The sequence below is a fragment of the Pristis pectinata genome, chromosome 17 (genome assembly GCF_009764475.1).
Source record: "Pristis pectinata isolate sPriPec2 chromosome 17, sPriPec2.1.pri, whole genome shotgun sequence".
Taxonomy (NCBI): domain Eukaryota; kingdom Metazoa; phylum Chordata; class Chondrichthyes; order Rhinopristiformes; family Pristidae; genus Pristis; species Pristis pectinata.
The window spans coordinates 44,685,905-44,704,981 of NC_067421.1; the positions used below are offsets into that span (position 1 = coordinate 44,685,905).

Consider the following 19,077-nt stretch of genomic DNA (forward strand, 5'->3'; position numbering starts at 1 on the left):
GATAGGTACATGGAGCTGAGAAAAATAGAGGGCTATGGGTAAGCCTAGTAATTTCTAGGGTAGGGACATGTTCGGCACAGCTTTGTGGGCTGAAGGGCCTGAATTGTGCTATAGTTTTTCTATGTTTCTATGATATGGACCATGTGCAAGCAGGTAGGAATAGTTTGGATCAGCATTATGATCGGCATATAAATTGTGGGCCGAAGGGCCTGTTCCTCTGTTGTATTGTTCAACATTCTATGAGAGGGAGCAGAAGAGTTAATGAGTCATATAGCACAGAAACAGGCCCTTCAGCCCCACTCATCCATGCTGCCCAAGTTAAAAACCATAGAACAATACAGCACAACACAGGCCCTTCGGCCCACCATGTTGTGCTGACCTTTAAACCTCGCTTAAGACTATCTAACTCCTTCCTCTCACATACCCCCCCTATTTTACATTCCTCCATGTGCTTATCTAACAATCTCTTGAACTTGACGAGTGTACCTGCCTCCACCACCACCCCAGGCAGTGCATTCTATGCCCCAACCACTCTCTGGGTGAAAAACCTCCCTCTGATATCTCCCATGAACCTCCCACCCATTACTTTAAAGCCATGCCCTCTTGTATTGAACATTGGTGCCCTGGGAAAGAGGCGCTGGCTGTCTACTCTATCTATTCCTCTTAATATCTTGTACACCTCTATCACGTCTCCCCTCATCCTCCTTCTCTGCGTTTGGCCCATTTCCCTCTCAACCTTTCCTGTCCATGAACCTGTCCAAGTGTCTTTTCACCATTGTAACTGTACCCACCTCTATCACCTCCTCTGGCAGCCTGTTCCATATACCCACCACCCTCTGTGTGAAAAATTTGCACCTCAGGTCCCCTTTAAGTCTTTCCCTTTAAACCTATGCCCTCTAGTTATAGACTCCCCAACCCTGGGAAAGGACTGACTATCTACCCTATCTATGCCCTTCATGATTTTATAAGCCCCCATAAGGTCACCCCTCAGACTCCTTTGCTCCAAGGAAAACAGTCCCAGTCTATCCAGCCTTTCCTTATAACTCAAGGCTTCCAGTCCCGGTAACATCCTTGTTATCTTTTCTGCATTCTCCTGAGCCTAATCACATACTTCCCATAGCTGGGCAACCAGAACTGCACACAATACTCCAAGTGTGGTCTCACCGACATGTATAATGTGACGTCCCAACTCTGTATCCAGCTGTGTCCACCTGAATCCAGCTGTCCATCTGTCTATTTGTATCCAGCTGTATTCATTTGTATCCAGTTGTGTATGCCTGTATCCAGTTGTGTCCATCTGCACCCAACTGTCTGCCTGTATCCAGCTGAGTTCACTTGTATCCAGCTGTATCTGCCTGTATCCAGCTGTATCCAGCTGTGTCCATCTGAATGATTCCAGCATCTTCTGTTTTTGTTGAGGATTTCCAACATCTGCAGGACTTCACTTTGTGTCGTTGACCGGTGGATGTGTCCTGTCCTTATAGCCATTTCCATCTGCTGGTTTTCCACTGGGTTCGATAACGATGTTCAAAAGAACAAGTGTGCTCATTGTTATAATGTGGGATCCTGCCAGCACCCTATACATAGCAAGATCCCAAGCACACTAGGACTAGTATGAATAAGGACAATGGTTGCTATCGACACAATGGGCTGAATGGTCTGTTTCTGTGACTTATGCTCAGGCTGCCGTTCCCTGATCTCCTTCAAACCCGTGGCCCTCAGACTGCCATGGCACTGCCTTGGGAACAGGAGAATCACAGACCAGTTACAGCACTGGAGACCATTCAGCCCATCCTGTCTGCACTGGCTCTCTGCCAGACCAACTCACTACTTCCAACCTTTAGCCCTTCTCCGTGGCCTTTCTGATGTCCCCATCATATCTATCCAAATCCCCTTGGTGGCTGCAGTGGAACCTGCCCCCTCCACATCTGCAGGGGTGGGCTTGATCCCAATTACAGAGAGAGAACCTGCCCCCTCCATATCTGCAGTCAGCAAAACAAAAGAGCTGATCATTGACTTCAGGAAAGGGGGCGGTGCACATGCTCCTGTCTACGTCAACGGTGCTGAGGTTGAGAGAGTTGTGAACTTCAAGTTCCTGGGAGTGAACATCACTAACAGCCTGTCCTGGTCCAACCATGTAGACGCCATGGCCAAGAAAGCTCATCAGCACCTCTACTTCCTCAGGAGGCTAAAGAAATTTGGTATGTCCCCTTTGACCCTCACCAACTTTTATCTATGCACCATATAAAGCATCCTATCTGGATGTATCACGGCTTGGTACGGCAACTGCTCTGCCCAGGACTGCAAGAAACCACAGGGAGTTGTGGACACAGCCCAGCACATCACGGAAACCAGCCTCCCCTCCATGGACTCTGTCTACACTTCTCACTGCCTCAGTAAAGCAGCCAATGTAATCAAAGACCCCACCCCCCAAGATATTCACTCTTCTGCCCCCTCCCATCAGGCAGAAGATACAAAAGCCTGAAAGCAGTAGCACCAGGCTCAAGGACAGCTTCTATCCCGCTGTTATAAGACTATTGAGCAGTTCCCTAGTTCGAATAAAATGGACTCTTGACCTCACAATCTACCTGGTGGTGGCCCCTGCATTTTATTGTCTACCTGTACTCTCTCTGCAGCTGGGACAACTTACTCTACATTCTGTTATTGTTTTACCCTGTACTACCTCAGTGCACTGTGTAATGAATTGATCTGTACGATCGTTCTGCAAGACAAGTTTTTCACTGACCCTCGGTACAAGTGACAATAATAAATCAATTCCAATTCCAAGGGATGGGTTCGATCCCAGCCGCGGACGGCGAAGTACCTCCTCCTCTCACCCTTCATTCACTCGTCGTCACTTCATTGACTTCTCACGGGACCCCTCCCCACCAGCCTGGGCGGCAGACCCGCTCCCACCCCCGGTCCCTCCTGGCGGCCGCTGGCGGAGCGGTTTGGATGGAAAAGCGGCGAAGTTTACCCGCAGCTGTGGCATCGGTGAGACCACACCTGGAGCGGTCACACCTGGAGCGGTCACACCTGGATCCTCCACATCTGGAGCCGTCACATCTGGGGCTGTCGCCGCCGGAGCCGCGGCGGTTTTGGCCCCGCTCGGAGGCGGACACGAACACAGGAGGTCCCGACTGCAGGTTTGCTTTGGTCCCGACTTTCGTTCTCCTGATCCCGGCGCCTGTTGCGCCCATTCGGGCCGGGACTCCACGGGCGACGCTCGGAGCTTGGCCCCGTCCGCCCCGGGAGGGCGAGCAACCGGCGGCAGGGGTGCGGCGAACCGGGACACCCGGTCTGTCCTCCCGGCCCGGGACACCGCCAGAGCGGAGCACCGGCACTTGCCGAGGTCCGGGAGCCAGTCGCGCCCCGCTTGTGGTGTCCCGTTTGTGTGTAGATGTGCGTGCGTGTGTCAGTGAGACTGTGTGTGTGTGTGAGTGAGAGAGACTGTGTGTGTCAGTGAGACTGTGTGTGTGTGTGAGAGAGAGAGAGACTGTGTGTCAGTGAGACTGTCATTGAGACGATGTGCGTGTGTGAGACTGTGTTTGTGTGTCAGTGTGGCTGTGTGTGTCAGTGAGACTGTGACTGTGTGTGTGTCAGTGAGACTGTGTGTTTGTGTGACTGTGTGTGTCAGTGTGGCTGTGTGTGTCAGTGAGACTGTGTCAGTGTGACTGTGTGTGTGTGTCAGTGTGGCTGTGTGTGTCAGTGAGACTGTGTCAGTGTGACTGTGTGTGTGTCAGTGAGACTGTGTGTGTCAGTGAGACTGTGTCAGTGTGACTGTGTGTGTGTGTCAGTGTGGCTGTGTGTGTCAGTGAGACTCTGTGTGTGTCAGTGTGGCTGTGTGTGTCAGTGAGACTGTGTCAGTGTGACTGTGTGTGTGTCAGTGTGACTGTGTGTGTGCCAGTGTGACTTTTACTCAGTGACACAATGAGGTTCATTTAATCTCAATTGCCGTTTCTGTGCCCCTCCGTGTGTCAGTTGCTATCTTTGCTTTGTTTTCTCTCTCTCTCATTCAGTATTTACTCTTTTCTTTTTCTGTCACAGAACACAGAACAGTGCAGCACAGGAACAGGCCCTTCAGCCCACCATGTCTGTGCCAACCATGATGCAAATTTAAACCACACATCTGCCTGCACACATATCCCTCCATTCCCCGCCTGTTCACGTGTCTGTCTAAACACCTCTCAAATGTTGTATTGTATCCAATTCCACCATCTCCCCTGGCAGAGTTCCAGGCACCCACCACTCTCTGTGTAAAAAAAAAAACTTGCCCCCCACATCTCCTTTACACTAACCCCTCTCACCTTAAAGCTGTGCCCTCTAGTATTTGTCATTTCTACCCTGGGAAAAAGATACCAGCTATTTATCTCCACCTTCTATCAGGTCTCCCCTCAGTCTCCGACAATCCAAAGAAAACAATCCAAGTTTGTCTCTCCTTCTAGCTCATGCTCTCTGATCCAGGAAGCATCCCGGTGAACCTCCTCTGCACCCTCGCCAAAGCCCCCACATCCTTCCTGTAATGAGGCGACCAGAACTGCTCACAATGCTCCAAGTGTGGCCTCACCAGTTTTGTGCGGCTGCAATGTTGTCATTCTGTCTCCCTCACTCGGGCAGCTTCAATTTCTTCGCCAGCCCCTTTGTTACTCTTGCCCTCCCTGTTAGTCTGTCTCAGAGTCACTCTCTCTCTGTCACTCACTCTCTCTGTTACCCTCTCTGCCACGCTCTCTCTCTGCTACACTCTCTCTCTCTGCCACTCTCTCTCTCTGCTACACTCTCTCTCTCTGACACTCTCTCCCTCTCTCTCTGAACCAAGGTCCTACTTCTATTTCTCACATCCTGTACCCTGTTGGGAAGCTGTTTATGAGATGTCTCTTTCGTTGCAGATTCCCTGCACAGTGGGACACTGGGATATTCGGGAAATATTCCAATGTGTGTCTCCATGGTCATTGGGTGAGATCTGTCACAGCAATGGTTGGTCACCTGAACCTGCAAGGGGTGGATGAGATCTTTGAGACTGCCTGTACAAAGCCGCACAGTTTTTTGGATGGTGCTGACCACAGGCTCCCTCGGACCATTGATCTGCCCTTGCCGGCACTTTCTCCAAGGACCCCAGAAAACAAACACGGCTGGGCAGCCCCCGGACTCAGAAGCCCAGCAGTTGGATCGAGCCAAGAGGGTGAAGTGGTAAGACTGACTACACTCTTTGCCCAAGCCTTTGTGGTCGTGCCCTATATCTCTGTGTGCGGCTTGGTGTTGGGGTTTATTTGACAGGCAGCCCATCAGGTTTTCCTCAGTGAGGCCCCTGTACAAACAGAGATTTGTAAATTTTTTTTTTAGTTTTATTTACAGCGTGTTAACAGGCCCTTCTGGCCCAACGAGTCCGCACCGCCCATTTTAAACCCAAATTAACCTACCCGTACATCTTTGGAATGTGGGAGGAAACCGGAGCACCCGGAGGAAACCCACTCAGACACGGGAGAACGTACAAACTCCTTACAGACAGTGACAGGAATCAAACCCCGATCGCTGGTGCTGTAATAGCGTCACGCTATTTGTGCTGTGTGCTTGGTGGTAATTATTAATCCACGGATAAACACTGTGCTATGAACGTTCAGAGAGGAGGGAGACAGGGGGCACAGACAGGCTGTGAGTAGGCATGGCTACGTAACTTAACTGAGGGAAGTGTGAGGTTGGAAGAATGCAGTTCTGATGCTTCAACCCGAAACGTCGACAATTCCTTCCCCCCCACAGACCCGCTGAGTTCCTCCAGCAGATTGTTGCTCTAGGTTACAGAATCTGCGGTCTCTTGTGTCTCCACAGAACATTAGAAAGGATTGCAGGATATCTCAGGTCTCTGAGGGGGACAGAATCAGATGATAAGTTGCTAAAAGCTTTCATTAATAGAGGCACAGAAGGCTAGGAAGACATGTTAACCGTTATAAACCACGGTGGTCAGCTCAAGGCCCCGGGTGTGATGAAGGCAACACCACAGAATGATGATTGACCAAGTCTGGAGGTGGGACAATGGGAGAGTTAATGAAATGATTCCGGGGTGGGCGGCTTCAGATGGGGCAGGGAGTTGTTGTTCATCTCAGAGCTGAGGAGGTATGGAGAACTAATTAAATGTATGGACACAATGACCAGCACAGAAATGTGAATTACGAGAGGATTTAAGGTGAGAGGGGCAAAGTTTAAAGGAGATGTGTGGGGCAAGTTTTTGTTTACACAGAGAGTGGTGGGTGACTGGAATTCACTGCCAGAGGAGATGGTGGAAACAGATACAACAGCAACATTTAAGAGGCATTTGGACAGGCACATGAAGAGGCAGGGAACGGAGAGACACGGACCATGTTCAGGCAACTGGAATTAGTTTAGATTGGCATCATGGTCAACGCAGGCATGATGGGCAGAAGGGCCTGTTGCTGTGCTGTATTCTGTGTTCTAGAGTCATAGAGTTGTACAGCACAGAAACAGGCCCTTTGGCCCACTTTGTCCATGGCAACCATCATGTTTGTCCATACTATTCCCACTTACCTGCATTACTTCCCTCTCCCTCTGCCCTACTTATTCAAGTATCTGTCCAGATGCTTCTTAAATCTTATAGAGTCACACAGCGTGGAAACAGGCCCTTCAGCCCAACTGGTCCATGCTGAGCAAGATTCCCATCTAAACTAGTCGCATTTGCATGCGTTTGGCCCATATCCCTCTCAGCCTTTCCTAGCCATGTACCTGTCCAAGTACCTTCTAAATGTTGTTACTGTTCCTGCCTCCACCACCTCCTGATACTTCCAGATACTGATTACTCTGTGTGAAAATTTACCTCTCAGATCCTCTTAAATCTCCTCACCTTAAATCTATGACCTCTAGTTTCAGACACCCCACCATGAGAAACAGTCACTGGCTATCTACCCTATCTATGCTTCTCATTATTTTATATACCTCTATCACGTCACCTCTCAGCCTCCTCTGCTCCAGGGTGAACAGACCTAGCCTATCCAATCTCTCCTGATAAGCCCTTCAATCCAGGCAAACCTTTGTGAATCTTTTCTGTGACCTCTCTAGATTAAACATATCCTTTGCTTAGCTGGGCGACCAGAAATGCACACAACACTCCAAGTGTGGCCTAACCAAAGTTTTGTACAACTATAACATAATGTCCCAACTCTCCTACTCAATGCCTTGGCAAATTAAGGCAAGCTTGCTATACACTTTCCTCACTGCTCTACCTGTGTTCCCATTTTCAGGGAACTATGAACCTGTACTCCTTGGTCTCTCTGTTCAACGACACTCCCCAGGCTCCTGCCATTCAACTGTGGATGTGCTGCCCTAGTTTAACCTCCCAAAATGCATCACTATGCACTTGTCTTAGTTAAATTCCACCAGCTGTTCCCTTGCCCACTTTCCCAGTTGATTTTGTAACCTTAGGCAACCTTCTTCACTGTCCTACCATACTACCAATTTTGGTGTCTTCTGCAAATTTACTAATCATGACACCTACATTCTCATCCAAATTATTAACAAATATGACAAACAACAGTGGACCCACACCGATCGCTGTAGCACTGGTCACAGGTCTCCATTCTGAGAAACAACCTCTACCACCTCCCTCTGACTCAGGGTCAACATGTCTAATACTAGAGGGCATGCGTTTAAGGTGAGAGGGAGTAAATTCAAAGGAGATGTGCGGGGCAAGTTTTTTTTACACAGAGAGTGGTGGGTGCCTGGAATGTGCTGCCAAGGGTGGTTGTGGAGGCAAATATGATAGAGGTGTTTAAGAGGCTCTTAGATAGGCACATAATTGTGCAGAGAATGGATGGATATGGACATTGTGTAGGTCAAAGGGATTTGTTTAGTAGGCATTTAACTACTAGTTTAATTAGTTTAGCACAACATTGTGGGCTGAAGGGCCTGTTCCTGTGCTGTACTGTTCTATGGTCTATGTTGATCTCACCTCCTGGACCAGTCTTCCACCTGGGACCTTATCAAGGGCCTTGCTAAAGTTCATGTAGGGAATGTCTACTGCATTGCCCTCATCAATTCTCTTGGTCACCTCTTCAAAAAACTCAGTCAAGTTTGTGAGACATGATTTCCCGTGCACAAAGCCATGCTGATTATCCCTAATCAGTTCTTGCCTTTCCAAATGCAAATAAATCCTGTTCCTCAGAACCTCTTCCATTATCTTTCACACCACTGACACAAGGCTCACCAGCCTGTAGTTCCCCGGCTTATCCCTGCTGCCGTTCTTATTAAAGGCACAACGTTTGCTATCCGGCTGTCTTCTGGTGGCTAAGGTTACAAAATCTCTGCCAGGGTCCCAGCAATCTCCTTCCTTGCTTCCCACAACGTCTTGGGATACACCTGGTCAGTCTCCAGGGATTTCAAGTCGAGTTTATTGTCAACTATGGGGAGGTACAGGTCCAAGGAAAAACTTGCTTGCAGCAGCATCACAGGCACGCGGGTTCATACAACACACAGAACATAAATTTTACATAAATTACACCAGACAGTGAAGAGAAAAAAATACTGAGCAAAACAGGACATCAGTGTGAAAAAAACACAATCAGAGACCAGCCCAGGACAGTGCAAGAGGTGGTCCACAGTGTTTCATTGTTGAGGTAGAGTTAGGGTTCTGGAGGGTCAAGAACCTGATGGTTGTAGTAAAGTAGCTGTTCCTGAACACACCATATGCCTTCTTAACAATCCTATCAACTTGCGTGGCAACTTTGAGGGATCTAGGGACTTGGACCCCAAGATCCCTCTGTTCCTCCACACTGCTAAGAATCCTGCCGTTAACCCTGTATTCTGCCTTCAAATTCAACCTTTCAAAGTAAATCACTTTACACTTTTCCGGGTTGAACTCCACCTGCCACTTCTGAGCCCAGCTTTGTGTCCTATCAATGTCCTGTTTTAACCTTGACAACCTTCCACATTATCCACAACACCACCAACCTTCGTATCATTTGCAAACTTACTAACCCACCCTTCCACTTCCTCATCCAAGTCATTTAGAAAAGTCACAAAGAGCAGGAGTCCCAGAACAGATCCCTGCGGAACACCACTGGTCACTGACCTCCAGGCAGAATACACTCCGTCTACAACCACCCTCTGCCTTCTATGGGCGAGCCAATTCTAAATCCACACAGCCAAGTTTCCCTGGATCCCGTGCCTCCCAACCTTCTGAATGAGCCTATCATGGGGAACCTTATCAAATGCCTTACAATTCGATCAGCCTTGTAAAGCATGACCCGTTCCTCACAAAGCCATGCTGACTATCCCTAATCAGACTGTGCTTCTCCAAATGCTCATAAATCCTGTCCCTAAGAATCTTTTCCAGTAACTTGCCCACCACTGAAGTAAGACTCACTGGTCTGTAATTCCCAGGGTTATCCCTGCTCTCTTTCTTGAACAAAGGAATCACATTTGCCACCCTCCAATCATCTGGTACTACTCCTGTGGCCAGCGTGAATGCAAAGATCATCGCCAAGGGCTCAGAAATCTCTTGCCTCACTTCCCATAGTATCCTGGGATATATCCCGTCCAGCCCTGGGAACTTATCTATTCTAATGTTTTTCAAAAGTTCCAGCACATCCTCCTTCTTAACATTAACATGTTCTAGCTTATCAGCCTGTTTTATGCTGTCCTCACAAATGCCAAGGTCTCTCTCTTACAGGTGAATACTGAAGCAAAGGACCTCCCCTACCTCCTCTGACTCCAGGCACACGTTTCCTCCTCTATCCCTAATTGGTCCTACTTTCTCTCTAGTCATTCTCCTGTTCTTCACGTGACTAGAACACTTTGGGGTTTTCCTTAATCCTACTCACCAAGGACTTCTCATGCCCCCTTCTCGCTCTCCTAAGCCCATTCTTAAGCTCTTCCTGGCTACCTTGTAACTCTCCAGAGCCCTGTGTGATCCTTCCTTCCTAAACCTTAAGTATGCTTCCTTCTTCCTCTTGACTAAATGTTTCACCTCTCTTGTCAACCATGGTTCCTTCACCCTACCATTCTTTTCCTGTCTTAGTGGGACAAACCTATCCAGAACCCCATGCAAGTGGTCCCTAAACTACCTCCACATTTCTGCTGTGCATTTCTCTGAGAACATCTGCTCCCAATTTACACTCCCAAGTTCCTGCCTAATGGCATCATAATCCCCCCTCCTCCAATTAAATACTTTCCCATACTGTCTGCTCCTATCCCTCTCCAAGGCAAGGGTAAAGGTCAGGGAGTTGTGGTCACTGTCTCCGAAATGCTCATCCACCGAGAGATCTGACACTTGACCAGGTTCATTGCCTAGTACCAGATCCAGAATGGCCTCTCCTCCAGTCAGCCTGTCTACATACTGTGTCAGGAATCCTTCCTGGACATAGCTAACAAACTCTGCCCCATCTATCCCCTTTACATTAAGGAGATGCCAATCAATATTAGGGAAGTTGAAATCAGCCATGACAACAACCCTGTTATTTTTGCACCTTTCCAAACTCTGCCTCCCGATCTGTTCCTTAGCGTCTCCGTTGCTATTGGGTGGCTATAGAATACTCCTAATAGAGTGATTGCTCCCTTCTCGTTTCTGACCTCCACCCACACTGACTCAGTAGACAATTCCTTTCTGCATTTGTGATAAGTCTTCCCTTTCTGCAGTTGTGATACTATCCCTGATTACCAAAGCCACTCCCCCACCTCTTTTACCTCCCTCCCTGTCCCTTTTGAAACATCTAAACCCCAGAACATCCAGCAGACATTCCTGCCCTTGTGACAGCCAAGTCTCTGTAATGGCCACAACATCGTAGTCCCATGTACTGACCCATGCTCTCAGTTCATCACCCTAGTTCCTGATACTTGTATTGAAATAGACACACTTCAACCCATCCAACTGACTGCAATTTTGCCCTATTAACTGCCTATCTTTCTTCACAGTCTCTCTACACACTGCATCAACCTGTACACCAACTGCCCCATCCTCTGACCTATCACTCGGATTCCCATCCCCCGCCAAACTAGTTTAAACCCTCCATAACAGTTCTAGCAAACCTGCCCGCAAGGATATTGGTCCCCCTCCAATTCAGATGTAACCCGTCCCTCTTGTACAGGTCATACCTTCCCCAGAAGAGATCCCAATGATCCACAAATCTGAAACCCTGTCCCCTGCACCAATTTCTCAGCCACGCATTCATATGCAAAATCATCCTATTCTTACCCTCACTGGTGCATGGCACAGACAGCAATCCAGAGATTATTATGCTTGAGGTCCTGCTTTTCAGCTTCCTACCTAGTTCCCCATATTCACTTTCAGGACCTCATCCTTTTTCCTATCTACGTCACTGCTACCAACGTGTACCATGACTTCTGGCTGCTCCCCCTCCCCCTTTAGATTGCTGTGGACCCAATCTAAGATGCCCCTGACCCTGGCACCTGGTTTGTATATTCTTTTCTACAGATTGGGTGACCGTTTCATTGCGCACCTTTGCTCCGTCTGCCCCAACAGCCAGAACCTCCAGGTGGCCACTCACTTCAATTCCACATCCCATTCCCACACTGACATGTCTATCCACTGCCTCCTCTACTGCCACGTTGAGGCTAGATGCAGGTTGAAGGAACAACGCCTCATATTCCGCCTTGGGGGTCTCCAACCTGACAGTCTCAACATCGATTTCTCTAAATTCCTGTAACCCCTCCCCTTCTTTTTCTCCCCCCCCCACTCCTTGTCTTCCTTTATTTCTGTAACTCCCTTCTCCCGCCATGATGCCTATCTCCTCCCTTCTCCTCTCTTCTCCTCCATCCTTCATTCCATGGTCCACTGCCCTGTCCTACCGGATTCCTTCTTCTTCAGCCCTTTGCCCCTTCTACGTATCACCTCAGCTTATTACATCTTTCCCCCCCCCCCCTCACCCACCTACCTTCCCCCTCTCATCTGGACTCACCTATCACCTGCCTGTATGTGCTCCTCCCCCTCCCCCCACCCTCTTATTCTGGCTTCTGCCCTCTTCTTTTCCAATCCTGATGAAGGCGCTTGGCCCGAACCGTCGACTATTTATTTCCCTCCATGGATGCTGCCTGACCTGCTGAGTTCCTCCAGCACTTTTTGTGTATTGTTCCAGATTCCAGCGTCTGCAGAATTTTGTGTGCTCCGTTGTACGTTCTCCCCGTGCCTGCATGGGTTTCCTCCGGGTGCTCCGGTTTCCTCCCACATTCCAAAGACATATGGGTAGGTTACATGGGTTTAAATGGGCGGCGCAAGCTCATTGGGCTGGAAGGGCCTGTTACCGTGCTGTATAAATAAAATTTTAAGTTTTTCCTGCCTCCTGCAACTTGGGTGTGGCTACCTCCCCATAGCTTTTATCTGTCACCTCCTCATTCTCCTGTATGAGTCAAAAATTAGCTTTTTGCAGCATAGTCATTACAAACATAAATTACATAAACTTAAATTAACATAAATTATACATAAATTATCCATGACTTACATAACACAAGAAACAAAAATAACAATGACATCAGTGCAAGTTGAGGAAAATATCGTCCGAGGTAGTGCTTGGGCTTTTCAGGTCAGTTCAAGAACCTGATGGCAGTGGGGAAGAATCTGTTGTTGCCTCATCCCTCATCAGCCAGAGTTCCCTACTCCTGCCAGCCTTGCCCTTCACACTGCTGGCCCTGAACTCTCCTCATCTCACTTTTGAAAGCCTCCCACTTGCCAGACATCTCTTTACATGTGAACAGCCTCTCCCAATCATCTTTTCTGAGTTCTTGTCTGATGCCATTGAGACAAGCCTTTCCCCAATTCAGGACTTCGACTTGAGGACCAGTCCTATCGTTTTCCATAACTATCTTGAAACTAAGAGAATTATGATTATTGGTCCCAAGGTGCTGTCCCATTGACACATCAGTCACTTGCCCAGACCCAGAGGAGGCTGAGTGTACCCCCTCTCTAGTAGGGCCACCTACATATTGCATGATGGAGACACAAGGACTTCCTCAGGTGATTCCAATCACTATGGAGCTGTTTCATTACCAGGTTAATGAGGGTGGTTACAGAGAGAGAGAGAGAGAGAGAGCGAGAGAGAGAGAGAACACAGACAAAGGGAGATGCAAAAGCTGTGAAATGCAGGTCAGAGCTGCTGCTGAGAACTGTGGGAAATGCCTAGCAGGTCAGGCAGTGTCTGGAGGGAGAAAGTCTGTGGAAATATTAAAAAGGGCAAGGTCCTCCTCTCTCTGTCGCAACCACTGGCTTGTTGTTAATTATTCAGTGTGATTGGACTTCTTGACATCAGCTCAGTGCTGCTGCTAATGTGTTCTGAAATTTGTGGCTGAAATGTTGCTTGTGTTTAACTACTGGGCTGGACTCCTGAGGCCTCCATGACCCATCATGAACGGTGCTACAGGATCATAAACATTAGCTTAAGGGCAAACAGGTCTAATGTGTTGAGCCATTCACAGTCTGCCTGTCCCTGACTGTGTCTAGACATGCCCCGATTGGCTGTCTCTGGCTGTTTGCTGTCTGGATGTGTTTCTGTGGGTGATGTCAGGGTCAGTTACCTGCCTTTATTCCACTACAGCTTTTGAAAATTGTCCTGGACTCGGCCGCCTGTCCAAAGTCGGCACTGCAGCCGGTGTTATTTGGTGAAAGCATCGAGATCGATTCAGGACCAACACAGGAGATTCGGTGAGGCAGCGAGTTTGTTGATGCCTTGACCATGTGCAGTGAAAGGTGGTGGCTCCCCATCGCCAGGCTCAGACCCAGACAGTGGGCGTTGGACAGTCACAGAGAGAGAGGGAGATGTGCCCTTTGGTTCCCCAGGTCTGTGCTGACCACCATGTCTACCTCGACCATCTTGTCCATACTACCCCCACTTCCCAGTAACGGCCCATAGCCTTCTGTCTTGGTGTTTCAGCTACTCATCGAAATACCCCTTCTCTGTTGAGAGAGCAGGACCACACTCGGAGATTCTCCTCACCCAGGGCAGGGACAAGGGGCTGGAGATAAGGGCAGTAGGATTACACTGGATGGGACCTTAACACTGAGACAGGACCCTGTGGTGTGTGGGATGCTTGCAGGATTACAGTTCTGTTTGCTGGGAGTGCAGTCGGAATTCTGCAGAGCAGTCCTCAAGCAAGCCCTGTTTTAATCCAAACGTGCAGGTACAATTGCAACGTTTAAAAGACATTTGGACAGGTAGTTGGGTAGGAAAGGTGAGGGGAGATACAGGCCTAATGCAGGCAACTGAGATTATCTTAGATAGGCATCAGGGTGGGCACGGATGAGGTTTCCGAATCTGTGCTGCACGATCCTATGTATTTTCAATAGGGATCAATGTAAATACTTGCAGATTCTGCAAAGAATATCTAAAACATGAAAACCTACAGTATGTTTCTCCCATTGCACTGTCCCCTGGGACCACATTCATCTCCCAGAGATCATTCCCAAGGCAGATTCTTGGGTCTTTACCATGTTCCTGTCTATGCGAGATTGCTGTGTGTCACTTCCAACAGTTCCGAGGTACTGCGTTAGCTGCAAGGTTTCCAGGTACTATCTCCAGCCTGAGATACCTACTCCAAAGCAAAGCTTCTTTTCTCGATTGACACAGGAGATTTCAGACGCTGGAATCTGGAGCAACAAACAATCTGCTGGAGGAACTCAGTGGGTCGAGCAGCATCTATCGGGGGAGGGGAGGGAGGAATTGTCAATGTTTCGGGTCGAAACCATGCATCAGGACTGAAACTCAATCTATCTGTCCTGATGCAGGGTTTTAACCCGAAATGTCGACAATTCCTTTCCTTTCACAGATGCTGCTCTACCCACTGAGTTCCTCTAGCAGATTGTTTGTTTCTTCATTGACAATTTGTTGAATTTTTTTTTGTTTTGAACAAAAGACAGGCAGAGGGAGAGAGAGAAAATAAAGAAAACACATGCTGGAAATCTAAAATAAAAACAGAAAATGCTGAAAATACTCAGCAGATCAGGCTGCATCTGTGGGAAGAAAACAGAGTGAATGCTTCAGGATTAAGTGCCCTATGTCAGAGAGAGAGAGAGAGAATGAGATAGTAAGGGCCAAATGTGCTTGGAAATTAGAGATTTTCAGAGTGATTTGTACAAGGGGATTCACATGATTGTGCAGGGAGGTGCAGTTTTTTCTTACACTGATTATACATGGGGACTTACACTGATTATACGGGAGAATTTACACTGATTATACAGGGGGATTTCAATTACTGCCAGGAGTGAGTCTGCTGAGCTGTAAAGCAAGGTTGGAGTAAATGAATACTTTGTTAGTATTTCAATGCTGCCAAAATCTCATTTGGGAACACAGTAGAATTTACTTATTTTACACAGAAGACCATTCAGCCCATTTGGTCCATGCCAGCTGCTAGCAGAGCAATCCCATAATGTGCAAACTCCACGAAGAAAACTTGAAAGGACAACTTGAAAACATGTGAAATCCCTCATTGCCACTAATGTCTCGAAACTTGTCGATCTCTATTTCAAATGAACTCAGTGACTAAGTCTCCACAGCCCTCCAAGGAACAGAATTCCAAAGATTCACTGCCCTCTGAATGAAGAAATTTCTCCTCATACTATCCTAAGTGTCAACCTTTCATTCTGAGATGGTAATCCCGAGTTCTAGACTCCTCAGACATCATCTCTGCACCCATATTATTTGACTCGCTTTGTATTTTGTACTTCATAGAACACTACAGCACAGTACAGGCCCTTCAGCCCACAATGTTGTGCTGACATTTTATCCTGCTCTAAGATCTATCTAACCCTTCCCTCCCACCAACCCTCTGTTTTTCTATCATTCATGTGGCTATCTAAGTCTCTTAAATGTCCCTAATGTATCTTCCCCCACCACCTCTGCAGGCAATGCATTCCACGCACCCACCACTCTCTGTGTAAAGAAACTTACCCCGACATCCCCCTTATACCTTCCTCCAATCACCTTAAAATTATGTCCCCTCGTGTTAGCCATTGTCACACTGGGAAAAAGTCTCTGACTGTCCACTCAATCTATGCCTCTTATCATCTTGTACACCTCTATCAAGTCACCTCTCACCCTCCTTCTCTCCAAAGAGAAAAGCCCTAGCTCACTCAACCTATCCTCATAAAACATGCTCTCCAATCCAGGCACCATCCTGGTAAATCTCCTCTGCATCCTCTCTAAAGCTTTGACATCCTTTCTGTAATGAGGCCACCAGAACTGAACACAATACTCCAAGTGTGGTCTAACCAGAGTTAGATCACCTCTCATTCTTCTGAATTCTAGAGAACAGTGGCTTAGCCTGTTCAGTCTCTCGTTCGATGACACACTCACCATCCATAAATCAGTCTGGTGAACCTTTGCTGCACTCACTGCATAACAACTATATCCCCCTTTAGGTGAGGGGACTGAAGCTGTTGACAATTCTTCTTAGGATGTCCAGTGGGATCAAGGATGTCTAGTTTGTCAGTTGTGAGGTGAAGTGGGAACCACAGACGGGACAGGGGGGATTATTTGTGAGGTGGTGTGCTCCTTCCCTTTCTTACGCTGAATTCCATCCAATAAATGGATCTCAGGTTCCTAAAACCATTCCCAATGCTTCTCCCTCAGTTGGGTGGTTGTGGGCCAGGATTCCCCGGAATCGGTGGGGACGTTGCATTATTTCGGGAAGATTTGAGCACATCCTTCAATCTTCTCCTCTGACCACCAGTTGGCCATGATGTTCCACTGCAGGAAGACATCCTTACCCGGTACAAACAGGCTTTCGCAGCAAGGACCGTCACTGCACCTCCCTCCCCAACTCCGTGCTTCACCGGCACCTCGCCCTTCACTGAGTTGTGCACAAGGACGTTTCCCGCTGACAAACCCCCCATTTACCTACATTGCGCCCCATCTGCGATGTTGTTGATTGGCGGGGAGATGCCGGGGGCGGGGTCGGCGGTTGATTGGCGGGGAGATGCCGGGGGCGGGGTCGGCGGTTGATTGGCGGGGAGATGCCGGGGGCGGGGTCGGCGGTTGATTGGCGGGGAGATGCCGGGGACGGGGTCGGCGGTTGATTGACGGGGAGATGCCGGGGGCGGGGTCGGCGGTTGATTGGCGAGGAGATGCCGGGGGCGGGGTCGGCGGTTGATTGGCGGGGAGATGCCGGGGGCGGGGTCGGCGGTTGATTGGCGGGGAGATGCCGGGGACGGGGGCGGCGGTTGATTGGCGGGGAGATGCCGGGGCGGGGTCGGCGGTTGATTGGCGGGGAGATGCCGGGGGCGGGGGCGGCGGTTGATTGGCGGGGAGATGCCGGGGGCGGCGGTTGATTGGCGGGGAGATGCCGGGGGCGGGGGCGGTGGTTGATTGGCGGGGAGATGCCGGGGGCGGGGTCGGCGGTTGATTGGCGGGGAGATGCCGGGGGCGGCGGTTGATTGGCGGGGAGATGCCGGGGGCGGGGTCGGCGGTTGATTGACGGGGAGATGCCGGGGAGGCGGGGAGAGAGAAGGGCCGGGTCGGTGGTTGATTGGCGGAAATATGCAGGGGGCGGGGTCGGCGGTTGATTGACGGTCCGGGCCCCGCTGTCTTTCAGGTGGACAGCCGCCGTCTTCTGCGAACCGGAGCGGCGCTACCGGGCCGCCGTGTTCTGCCCGCCCGTCGCCACCGTCACCTCGTTCGGCGAGAGAGTGATCGCGGCCGCCGGCTGCTCCTGGAGGAGCTACAGGACCCAACTTCTTCTGGAGCCTCGCCCGAGGCCGCGGCGCTTCGAGACGGCCGCCCTGCTGCTCCCGCGGGGCCCCGTCCGCCACCGCACCGGCCTGAGGCGCGACTGCGGTCCGCCGGGCCGCTGGTACCGGAGCAGCCTGGTGCTGGAGAGGGCGGGGCCGGGGCCTTGTCCGTCACCAGACCCCGCCCACTGACGCACGTCAATTAAGGAGCCCCGCCCACCGACACACGTCAATCACAGACCTCGCCCACGGACATGTCAATCATCAGACCCCACCCATGGACACACGTCAATCAACAGGCTCCGCCCATTGAGGCCCCCCCACCTGCCCAGTGACCCGGCCCCTCCTGCCCCCAGCTGTTGGCCGGGGGGAGGGGGGGGATTGCTCAGGGACCTCCAGGGGCCGGGATCAAACTTTGCACGGGTGGTCTGGGGTCACAGACTGAGACGGGGTCAGACCCAGGATCAGAGGCAGGGGTCAGACCTGGGGTCAGATCTGGGGTCAGATCCAGGGGCGGGGGTCACACCCGGGGTCAGGGGTGGGGGTCAGACCCAGGGTCAGACCTGGGGTCAGACCTGGGGTCAGGGGCGGGGGTCAGGGTCAGGGGCAGGATGCTTTGTTGACTTTAACGTACGAATGAGGAATCACGGAGCGGAGTGTAAGGAAAGAGTTAAGTTTGTCGGAACTCGTATCTGATTCCACCTTGGTGTGTGTGAAAGTGTGTAACACAAAATGGTTCAGTTTGGAACATGGGAATGTTTTGACAAAGTAAAAGGGGACCAGTCCACAGCCCTGGGAGTAGGAACATGGTGCAGGTGTAGCCTGGTACCATGCCATGTGAAAGTACTGGGGTTTTAAGGGTATAAGAAGGAGCTACTTCCTTGTGTGGGGAACTCTTGCTTTAGGCTGGAGTCGCGACCAGTCCTAAGGGGCAGACGTACAGAGAGAGAGAGAGAGCAATAGAAGCGGTTGTCGGACACTTGGCGTTCCTTCTGGCATTGTGTAGATCAGTTCGCTGAGTGGGTGATAAGTATTCTTTGTATTCCATCATTCTGTAGTTTATTGAAGTTGTTAATGAGTAGCTTTCATATCATCCTCATAAAGTAGTGTCTTTATAACCTTTAACATGTGTACAGTGCCTCCTTTGTTTGCGAATACCTCTTGTTGCTGAATCAGGAAATAACAAGGAACGAATCTTAAGATATTTTCGTTACACAGGGTCAAACCTGGGGTCATTGGCAGGGTCATGGGTGGGGTCAGAACTGGGGTCGGGGGGTGGGCTCAGGCACGGGGTCAGGCGCGGAGTCAGACATGGGGTCAGACCTGGGGTTAGAACTAGGGTCAGAGCCGGGGTCGGACCAATTGAGGGGACTGAGGGACATGGGATCCACGCGGGAACTGGG

At 49.9% G+C, this 19,077-nt stretch overlaps 1 protein-coding gene across 1 annotated transcript; it reads left to right on the forward strand.

Moving 5' to 3' along the window:
- The first annotated feature begins 2,790 nt into the window (after positions 1-2,790).
- Positions 2,791-18,199, forward strand: LOC127579211 (refilin-A-like). Its single transcript, XM_052031818.1, has 4 exons — positions 2,791-3,146; positions 4,887-5,187; positions 13,548-13,654; positions 17,539-18,199. The coding sequence occupies exons 1-4, from the start codon at positions 2,791-2,793 to the stop codon at positions 17,864-17,866; spliced, it is 1,092 nt and encodes a 363-aa protein (XP_051887778.1). The 3' UTR covers positions 17,867-18,199.
- The last annotated feature ends 878 nt before the right edge of the window (positions 18,200-19,077 follow it).